The following is an 11,274-nucleotide window of genomic DNA, read 5'->3' as shown; positions in this document are numbered from 1 at the left end:
GGGCAGGTTGACGCAGGTGCCCCCGTGCTGGCACAGCCCCGGCGCGGCACACTCGTTCACGTCCGTCTCACACCTCTGGCCCGTGTAGCCCGCCGGGCAGGTGCAGGAGAACTTATTGCCAGACACGGTGCATGTACTCCCATTGGCACAAGGTTGGGATGTGCAGGCATCAATCCACTGGCATTCCTTGCCTTTAGGGAATCAAGGCAGATTAACAAAAATTATTTCTGTAGAAAACAGAATCTCTTTTACACTGCCTCAAAATTTTTACTGAATTAAATCCTTGCATTACTACAGGAAAACTGATGTCTGCATTTTACCCTGTTCTATCTGAAATGGGAATGAATTTGTATTTACAGTATGAAGCCATTTACTGGGTTGCAGCAAAATACAGAATGTTGTGATTTATAAAAACCTGAAGTCATACTACACACACTGACAGTCACTCTTCTTCTACCTCCCCCTCAAGAGTCAAAGGAATAAATTTCCATGCTTCCCCTCAGGCATCAAAATATTGTTTTCCCATAGACAGATTTTGCTGGCCAAATCTGCCCTTTTTTTTAAACTAGACTCTGAATTCAAAGTGTAACAGCCACTCCAGAGTAGTTTCTGCATTCAGTTTTCCCATGTGGACAACCCCACAAGATCCAAATATTTTTCTGCTTACGTGTAAAGGGTAGGGAGTCTGATTCCCTATTCCCCTTTGCTTTTTTTGGTCATGAAGTCATTTAGACTTCCTCTCATTTCCTGTGCCGGAGCTAGAAAACTTGAGAGCATATTACAACTGCCCCAGAACATTCCAGGGTGAAGCTGTTCCCAAAGGAGGGGGTCTGGAGGCACAGATGCAGAAGCCCACCTGTGAAGCCTGGCAGGCAGACGCACTCGTACGTGTCCTGGCCGTGGGGGTGACAAGTGCCCCCGTTCAGGCAGGGCTGGGACACGTAGCAGAGGTGAGACTCTGAGTACTGACACTCCTCCCCCGTGAATCCTGGAGCACACTTGCAGGTTGGTTTTCCTATCAGGGATGCAGCTTCACAGGTTCCCCCGTTCTTGCAGGTGTTGCTCTCACAGGGGTTTCTGTACTGGCAGTAGTCTCCAAGGAAGCCTTCTCGACACCTGCAAGAGAGGAGAAACAAAGTGCAGCAGTCCCACCTGAAGCTCTGCTGCTCTGGGAAGACTCCAAGAATGAAGTCCCATGACCACCAAAAGTCCTGAAGTTGGCAATAATTGATGGTGGCACTAATAAACCTAAAGGCTGACGTCACACGTGTAACAGGGACTTCCTGTGGGACTGTCTCAAATGAGACCAAACTTAAGTGCAAATGGTGAAATCGCTCATTGCAAAATAAACACCACATTCAATCAGGGCTGTATCAAATGCAGAACCTCGTTTTTGCACTTCCCTTCAAAGCTTCAGTAAAAGCCTAAGTGTTAAAGAACTGCTGAGTAACAATCCCTTGCACCTACTCCCATTCTAACAAGCACCCTTTTCTAGAAGAAAACCAAGCAGTTTAATAAGGCATTAACAGCAGGTATTATCCATCTTCCCAGAACATTTATAAACATTGTAGAAATGCAGTGTCTGGGGACCTGGAGCTCTGCAGCAGCTCTTTCTGCACAAGGCTCCCGTGAGACAGGAATACACTGTTATCCTCATGCTGATAAGTGCATCTGGGACTGGGACTGCCTGCAGCCTGCACTCAAATAGCAACACAAGCACTGCAGGCAGGTCTCCCACGCCCCTGGCGAGCACCCTGACGACAAGGTCATTGTTCCTCTGTCTCCCACAGAAAAACGAGTACACACACACTATCTACAGCCAGGGCAGTACTTTATACAAAGATCTGCAACTGCAGAATAATTGCAGTTACTTCTCTCTAACCTAAACTTATGTCAATACAGTCTGACTACGCTTGTCAGCTGTAATCCATCTTTTAGCCGGCCTTTGTGCTACAGATTTACCATTTAACTTCCAGAGACAGAGGATCCAGGCAAGCAAGCCTGCAAAGCCCACCTCCGTGGCACCCCCAGGTCCATTGGCTCCTCTCAGGTAGCAGAAAGCGGCACACTGGATAAAAATAACACACAGGACTGTCCCCTTGCAGCTTTCTGTAGTGCACAGCTGCCTGCTGCAACTGGTGAGTAACCCAAGAGACAGCCCAAGAGAACGTGTATTTCATTGTAAAAAAAAAAAAAAAACAGAGATGAACATTAGATATGCTTTTGTTCCAGATCAGGAAAGGGGTAATTATTAAATCAGTGAGTTACTCATATCTGAAGGGAGGAGATTCCAACTGCTAGAAACACACAAAGTCTCCAGTCCTCAAGTAGGAATGTAACAGTAAAGAGGCTGCTTTTTTCCTTACAAACTTAAAAGTGTATGGTAGATTGGAGGAAGAAAAAAGCAAAACCACATCAACAACAACAACCCCCACCATCAAAAAAAAAAAAAAAAGAAACACAACCAAAAAACATCACAACAAAACCCCACAACTAACCAGACAGGCTCTAAAAATTAGTTGAAAAAACAAAGAATGGACATGAAGTTGTGTTTAACAGAATCTTACAGGAATCTGCCTTTGTTCCTATGATATTCAACATATCTATTGATTATTAACAATGGAAAACATCAAAGCTGGTCAAATATGCAGGTAGGAGAGAAGAAAGTTGTTGACAGAGAGTAGAAATATGCTTAACAAGGCAGTCAGCACCCAAAATGCACTTTAGCACTGCAAAGTTACACATCTAGAAACAAAACACACAGGGCATCCCCCCAAACCAGAAAACTGAGCTGGGAACAACATACTGGCTTCTGGGGATTCCTAACAGCCAGATAAATGTGAATTCCTAGCGTGACAGTTTGGCCAGGGGTACTTTACATGTACAAATGGCAAATATCAAGAAGGAATAAATGAGATTATGCTACACCTGATAAATGCTTGGCACTGCCACTACATCAGCTCTGGTGTTTGCTCTTTAAGAGGGAAGAGCTCAAATGAATTCAAAGAAGGCAATAGTAATGATTAATAGAAAACTCTGGCCACAGTGAAAAGCTCAGGTGGCTCAGTCTATTTAGCAAAGGGAAAAGGGAACAAGACAGTTAATCAAAACTCCAAGTGTCCACTGTGAAACACAGATTTAACAATAATTCCCAACCTACAAGACTCAGGATAACAGAATTGAGCATTTAAAACTTTAAGCTAGATGAATTCACTTCAGAAATAGGGCAGTATCTTTATTTTCAGACACAGACTTGCACACAGTCTCTGAGCAGCGGAGACAAACAACTGGAAGAACGCATTTAAGGTTGCAGTGGAATTTCTCCATCACTCATGCTTGTTTAAAAGAACCCCAGGATTGGCTGTTTCAGGGAGAGTATGCACGCTAGTTCAAACAAAGCTATTCAGAGAGGTTATTATCCAAGTTATGCAAGGGGCCATTACTAGATGACCACAACTGTTTTTTCTCATGTTAAAATTTATTAACTAGCTTTAGCCATTTGTCTAAAGCAGGAAAGTCATACGTGCACAATTGTAATTTAGCATTGCCCACACCCAAATTAGGCTCCTTTCACCATACCTTAATACTTTCAACTCCATGCCCAAGAGTAGACATGAAAGGAGAGATTTTGCAGGGCACGGCAGGATTAATAAAGTCACAGAAAGCAAATCCTGAGACAGCAGCGATGCAGAACATCCTCTGCCTCCTGTGCCATGCTCGGTGCAGCAGCCCAAGGCTGTGGGTCAGCATGAGCCACAGCCACATCACACGAGAGGCAGTCCTGGGCTATTCTGGGCCTAACCACAGGGGCTATGGGCTTCCTTTAACATCCAAAATCTCTCCTTGAGCTGCCAAACGCCAGCGGGCTGCAGCACGGCTCTGCAGGATCCCCCGAGCTCTGGCAGGCAGCAGAGACAGCTGTGCCAGGAGCTGGGGCTCAGCTCAGCTCCCACGGCTCTCACAGAGCTCTGCCCCTGCTCAGAGCCTGCCTGGGCAGCCACGGCTGAGCCACGGCCCTGGACATCCCTGTGCAGCCCATGGCCGTGTCAGGACAAGCGGAACTTCAGTCCCAGAGCCTCACAAGTCGTTTTATCTCTCAGTTTTATCCCTGCACCAAGCTCCTCAGACAGCACAGCACGCGCACTTGTAGCTCTCTTTACCATGAAGGAAAGAGCAACAAACCAGAACAACACAGAACCCACCCAGGCCATCTCATCAGAGCTCCTCCAACTCCACCAGCAAGTACAAAATAAACCAAAACACACCTAGAATTTAAGTGCTAAAGTGCTTTTTCATTGAACAGCTGTAAAGCGAACCAGAAAGTCTAGAGGAACCTCTCATGTTTTGTCCACAAGTAAATAAACCCCCAAAACATATCTTCTCTCCAACCCCTAACACTCAGGGACACTGGAAGGTGCATTTGGCTGTTGTCCCTAGACAAGAGGGAGAAGGGAGCCTAAACACTGATTAAGAGCATTGCTGGTATGAATTAAAAGGAAAGCTGAGATATGTGCTCTGAGACAACCATCACCCACAAACAAACAGCATTTTGTACACAAATGTTCTGGTACAAAGTTGAAGAGCACTCCAAGACCAGGCTTGTTCTGGTATCTTCTGAGGCTAATCAGAAAAACATGGGGGAGTGCTCCCGACAGGGAACAGCAAAACCTCTTTTAACTTCAGCTCTTTTCATCTGGAAGGAGGAACATGCCTGCCCATGGAAAGATGGTAGGTCAGGTATCCATGGCCCTTGTACCCACCATTTTGTTCTCCTCCTGGAGAAGTGCCTGGTCACAGAGTGATGCAACTTTGCCCTCCAGCAATTCAGTGCAATCCTTTTTTAATGTTAAAGAACAAAAAACCTACAGTGCAGACTTTCGACCATGTCTCCTGTCAAAAACATTTCTAGGCACAAATACTAGTAATTTAGTTCTAAATGTTGGTGTAGACGAAACTGCAAATATTTGCTCCTGATTCATGTTGGGCACCACATAATTTCTCTAAGAACAGAGGCAAACACTGAAAACATGCAGTCTAAGTCCAGACTTTTTTATAGGATATGATTAAACCCAACAGCAGCTCCAGCTTCCCACCACCCCTGCTCTGCTCTCATCCCAACCTACTCTTTCAAGTTCTCTTTAGAGAGGAAAAAAAACCCCACTTTTCTACAGAGCAGCTTAAAATTGTAGCAGCTTGTGTCAGCTCCAAATGACATGATCAGAACAGGAAACCAAATCTTTTCCAAATAAAAGCCACTGTTTCTCCTCAGTTTTCCATTTAACACTCAGAAAAAGAAACAGGAAGATGAAGTTTGTTCTGGCACTTTCTGGAAGCACATGAGGTCTCTCAGCCTACTTCAACAGGAATTTAATCTTTTAAGAACAAATTTCACATACAGCTTAATTCAAATCATGATTTCTGAAAGCTAGAGAGAGGTTGAAATGGGAAAATGTCCTGTGGGCTGCATCAGCTATGCAGCTGCTTCTAATTAAAGCTTCTCCTTTACTCTCTCTGGGCTACTTTCCAGCACAAATACTTTAGAGCTCAGCCTTTTTTTTTTCCCCTCCTCCTTTTCAGCTCCAGCCTGCATTTGCCTTAGCTCAGGCTCTCATGGAGCTAAACAAGAGACATAGAAGCCAAACGAAGGTATTTATCCAAATTTGAAGTATCCACAAACCCAGAGAGCTGCATTCACTCTAACCACCTAATGCTGCAAATCAAGGTAGAAGACTCACAAAAGCTGTGCTTTTGGTTCTTCTGCCACAGAACCACACCAAAGTTACCTTCCAAAACTTAGTTCTCTCCTGCTTTCAATAGACTTCTGGAAAATATGTCTGGTCTGTTGGAAAAACTTCCTCATCTGCTGTACTGTGTCTGCCCGGGCACACTCATGAGACAGCCTCTTCAAATGCACCTTATAGACAATTCTAACCAGACTTCCAGATGTTTGAATTTCATGGGAGTTTTCTACTCAGGCCCATGATATCATCTGGAGATGCACAGAAGAAAGCAGATGGTTTTAATTTAAAAGGCAAAGGGAAGCATTTCCTCGTAGTCCTGCCTCTCCCCCTCCAACCCAACTCTCCTCCACTTTGATTGGAAGATGCTTCATCGAAGAGCATAAAAAATTCCCTCTGACGACAGAGGCGAGCAGGGTCCCAGCTATTCTGTTACAGATTTTAACCAGACTTCCCTCTGGCTCCCGGGCTCTGACTCCCACACCTACACCTCCTCTCAGGAGGCAGAACAGGATTCTCTGGTTCGCTTTACAAACGTTCCTTCCCATGTCTCAAGGCGCCCATTTATGCGTCATAGCCTGAATGCGAGCGCTGGGATGGGACGGCCTCCCTGCCCTGCCTTTAAAGCAGCACTCAGCCATTGTTCCCAGCCCACAGAAAGTGCCTCTGCAGAGAGCCACTCCACAGTGCAGCAGCAGCAGCCACACTCTGAACACACAGGGTTTAATTCAGCTTTCCTGGCCCATCAGAGCTCTGAAGAGCTTTTGGTGCACACAGGTAACTCACTATAAAAAACTGTGACTGGAAATCACTACTCTGTTCCCAGAATCTTAGCTAGCTATGCTGTACTCTCCCCTTTTTCCTCTGCCCTGGTCTCAAGGGTCTCCTTTAACTTCTGAAAGGAGACAGAAGGAAACAGAAAAGGGCAGACCATTCTCAGAAAGGGACAACTTCTCAACTTCTGCATTTGGCCTCTTCTGGAAAACTCTCAGACCTCATCCTGCTACAAGGTCTCCTGTGGGTATTCCCCATTCAGTAGCCTAGGAGTGATTAGTCTCTCGAGACAGATCCCAAGCAGATATCAGATGCAGTCTCAGAAGCAGTTCTGCGGTCTTGGATCTTGCCCTCAGCCCCAGAAGTCCTCTTAAATCCAAGTTAAAATTCATTTACGAAGGTCCATCTTGAAGGAAAGGTAGGTCAAAAACCTTGCAAGGGAGTTGAAGTTACTGGCAGCTGGAATTAAGATAGAAGCCCCTTACTGCCATGCCATTGCTGCTTTGAGTTTAGCATTTTTGGGAGGTCCTCCTGTTGCCAGTCTACACATAAACTGTATCATGCTATGGAAAAGGTGCACAAACTTCAGCACACAGTGGGAGAAATGCTGCTCACTGAAGAGACAGGGGCACACAAAGCTGTACAAACCCTGGCAGCTTGGGGCAGGAAAGGTTGTGCTGCAGGAGACTGTCCTCTTGGCACTCCATGTCCCCATTTGACTGAGCACAGCTCTGAGGTTTTTGACACCATCAGCAGTAACAGAAGACCTCAGTATTAAAGCAGCACTTGGTTTCACAGAGGTACAGATATCACTTCTGGATACACAAATTGTGACAGTCCTAAGGTCAAAAACTCAGTCCTCAAAGCTTGCCAAGCACAAGAAGTAGCAAGGCCCTAAACCTTGCAGCACCCCTGTGTCAACTCCCTTCCCACTTCTGCTTCTCTCCCTGGCACAGCTTCTGCTCCCTGCCACTGGGGTGGGAAGCTGGGAGAGGACACAGCTGTGGAACGGGGGAAACCAGTCAAGAGCCTCTGTGCTCTTGGGCCCTGCCCCATTCCAAGCAGAGGCACTGCCCCATCCTGCACCCACCTGCAGGGAGCAGATCCTCGTGCTCAGAAAACAGCCATGCCAAAATCTCTGCTCTGCTTGTCCTTGAAGCAGCTCCCTGTGCCCACACCTTCCTCCCCAGCCTGCTGCAACTGCAGAAATGCTGCAAGCTCACAGCTCTGCCCATGGACTCTTCCCACCACTGCTTCCCAGTCATCCAGCAGCAGGGAGACAAGAAATTGCTTTGCTGTGATGGTCACAATCAGCATTGAGCAACGAGGAACTGCTACCCTGCTTCTCCTGGGATATGAGAGGATACGAGAAGGTTCCTTCATGTTTGGCACTGCAGTGGGTAAAAGGCTGCCTAGAGAGGCTTTGAGGGGGAAAAAACCCCACCCATCACAGTGCAAAGCAAAGCCAAACTCCAAACTGAACCTGCCTTTTGTCAAAGCAGGACCAAGAAAGCTTGGGAGGATGGGTCCCCTCCAGTGCTGCTGCAGATACAGACATACTCTGTGGAATAAGGCCTGCATCCTCACCATGAGAGTCACTGAATGAGTGCAGAAAAGAGCTCTCACACACACAAAAAATCTGTCTTTGGAAGATGCAAACACAGGAATGTGTAATTTTCTAAATATAAAATCAAGGTCAGAGGAGGTCAGTAACTCTGTCGAGCAGTGCCACAGAAGGACAGCCATGGGCCAGCAGCGTCACCAGGGGAACAGAGCTGCTTAAAGGGCACTCACAGCAGCAATCTGATAAAGCTCAACCCCAGCTTCCTTACAGGGGTCACACTCACTGTTCCCATAACACATGCCAGACACACCACCATGAAGGTTTCTCAGCAGAAAACCAGCTTTCCTTTTTAATGGAGGAGATGCTACAGGATGTTCAAAGGAAGCTGCTTCAGCAATATGCTGCCATCCACTGCAGGGCCAAATATCCAGACTAGGTGTTTTGTTATCAGTGCTTACTCATATCTTATCACATTTGGTTATTGCTGATGCAGGTTCTCCCTCAGCAGTTCACCTAGGAGACAGCAGGACTGACAGGATGGCCTGACCACACACTACAACAAACAGCTCAGCCAAGAGGAGACACAGAAAGAGGAAGAGAGCCAGTTATAATAACTTATTGCCCAGCAAAGGAAGTACTGCAGATAACTTCAAGAAAGTGGAAGGGGTGGAGATGCTGCTAATCATTGAGAGATCCTGCAGACTTAGAAGCCAAGCCACTTGCTTTAGTAATAAATTCAGTTTCCTGAGCAAAACATTTCTACTCTCACAACCATCAAAAATTCAGAAAGTCATTTAGGTTACTAAACTGGAGAGAAAGTTCCCCTATTCAGAGTTCCTCATAGTGCAGGAAAGAAAAAAAAAGTTAAAACCAAAACAGGATGCTAAGAATCAGCTTGCTAAAGGTAGAGACTCCACAATTGAGGTGGGTTTTGCTACTTTGTTCCTTCCTTTCTGCAAAAAAAGTGTTCTTACTAATCTCTGTATACAGCTCTTTGTTAGCCTTTCCAGTTAAGACAGCACCTGCAAAGGAGCTGAGCTGTTTCTTGAAGGAGGGGTAGGTTTAAAACCAGCAAGAGCACTTTGCACAACAAGGAGGAAGGCAGCATTATTATTGTAAATGTGTGCTAAAAAGAATGCAACACTGGTCAAAGCTGCCATTGTAAGGAGGGAAATGCGTCAAGGTCTGGACTGCATCACAACCAGTGCAAAGTTAATCAGATGAACCAACAGAGGCTGTAAAAAACAATTGTTAAGACATGGTTAAGAGGAACATGCAAGTTGGAGAAAATGTCCTGAGGAAGGTAAAAGCAGCACCAACATCAATAGCAGTCTTGTTTATTATCTTTATTGTGACATGGATACTTTGGCTCCAGACTAACATGCTTAAGGACCCACCAGAAAGACCTACAGAAGACACCTATTTCTTGTTTCAGTCTCAAAATAGAAGTGAAAAGCAGGAAAAGTTCCTGCTCTCTTTTCAGAAGGGCAGCTCCTTTAAGCTGACATCAATATAAAAGGCGGGAAAGGAAAAAAATAGGAACCAGCAAAAGTTAGAAATTTTAGAAGAAACTTACAGGGAATAACAAGTTACATATTTGCTTTTCTGTGGCCTTCCTGCACATCAGGTATTGATTTGAACCTGAGGAGAGCCTCCAATGAGATTATGATTTCCCCTTTGTGTGCCACAGGTGCAATTTCAGTACATCAAGCTCTATGTACCACATTAATAGAGAACTAAAGGTTGTGGTTAGGGAAGATGGAAGTGTAAAGAAATGTGAGGAGCACAGCTCTGTGTTAGCCAAGCCAAATCAACAGGAGAAAATTCACTAATATTTCAAGAATGCTGGCACTAAGATAATGTCTTAGCATGCTAGAAAATGACACAACTTGAACTGATGAAGTAAACAACCTCTAGAAAATAGTCTGGTTACTGCAGACGTAATAAATTAACCCAACCAAACAAAGAAGGTTCATTTTTTGGCAAAATAGCACTTTATTAAAAAAAAAAAAACAACAACTCAGTACTGCAGTTTGAAAGGTGAACTGCATTTAAATAGATGTGATGTTCTCCAGACAACACCCCCCCTGCCAAAGCTCCTGCTGATGAGCTTCCCATGCAGCAACAAAGTGAAGATGGGTGTCAGCATTTACCAAAATCAATTTACAAGACGCAAACAAATGTGGATGTTTGGTTGGGGGTGTTGTTAGTGTGTTTTAGCAACTCACATGTATTACTTGCTCTCAAGCAGTAGAAGGGAATTGTCACAGTTCAGAGTGCAGAATAGTTCTGAAAAACTTCAAAAATATTTAAATTGAGGCTGGAGCTCTATAAAGTAAGGTGAGCTATTAAGATGGAGAGCAAGTTGCAACTTAGCTTGTGGGTCTGGAAGCAAGGTACAGAGTTTACCTCTATGATGGGTTTGGCCTCAGTTCCCAACCTAGTGCAAAGAAATCCAACTGACAAGATCCAAACCCAAACACTGAACAAGAATTCCAGATTCCTTACATTACAAAAACCTAGCACACAAGAACTAAGGCATCATAAAGAAACACCAACTGTGCTAAAACTGTTATGCTGAAAAAACCCCTTAAGTGAATCTCAAAAAATCACACTTCCTTTCTGGCTAAGGTCCTGAAGGAAAGAAAATGGGTAATTAAATTGATTAGAAATGAAACCAACTTACTTGCAATATCCTGTACCGTTCTGATATGGAATGCACTTTCCCTCATTAACACATGGCTTGGAGTCATCCATACACTGCAGAGCTGAAAGAAAAGAAAAGAAAACAACCATCAAACCCATAGCTACAGTACATGTCAGGTCAAAGCTTCATTAGCGTATTCAGGGGAATGAAAACTTTATAGGACTGGAACAAAAACAAAGACGCTATCACATAGTTGAATTTCATCTCTGGCAGCATCAAAAGAGCCAGACTGAAAGAAGAATCAAATACAGATTTGTTCATCAGGCAACCAAATCTTTCCAGAATTTCTTGAAGGTGGGTTTTCAAAGCAAAGTGTGCAGCAATTTCAGCAAGCTCCAAAGACATTCGTGTTGGCACCTGCATACTTTGGGTTAAGTGTCCTCAGTTACCACTTTCTGATCAAAATTCTGGGCTGAAATTCTCTGAAATACAAAGCAGCTACTCCTAAGCCTTCTTCCAGAATATTTAATCTCAAATCCTTTCCTTCTTTT

The 11,274-nt window shown here is 44.7% G+C and overlaps 1 protein-coding gene across 1 annotated transcript in view; it reads right to left on the bottom strand.

The window, feature by feature from the left end:
* Window positions 1-10,913, bottom strand: part of NOTCH2 (notch receptor 2) — an 81,303-nt gene extending 70,390 nt beyond the window's left edge. The window contains exons 1-3 of the mRNA XM_031061670.1: window positions 10,763-10,913; window positions 857-1,116; window positions 5-191 (exon numbers count right to left, since the gene is read on the bottom strand). Coding sequence (XP_030917530.1) covers window positions 5-191; window positions 857-1,116; window positions 10,763-10,881 — 566 coding nt within the window. The 5' untranslated portion in view covers window positions 10,882-10,913. The remainder of the gene's footprint in view (window positions 1-4; window positions 192-856; window positions 1,117-10,762) is intronic.
* Window positions 10,914-11,274: the final 361 nt, after the last annotated feature.

Source organism: Geospiza fortis, unplaced genomic scaffold, assembly GCF_000277835.1.
Source record: "Geospiza fortis unplaced genomic scaffold, GeoFor_1.0 scaffold5, whole genome shotgun sequence".
NCBI lineage: Eukaryota > Metazoa > Chordata > Aves > Passeriformes > Thraupidae > Geospiza > Geospiza fortis.
Note: the sequence above shows the minus strand (reverse complement) of the source record. Positions and strands in the feature narration are given on the sequence as shown.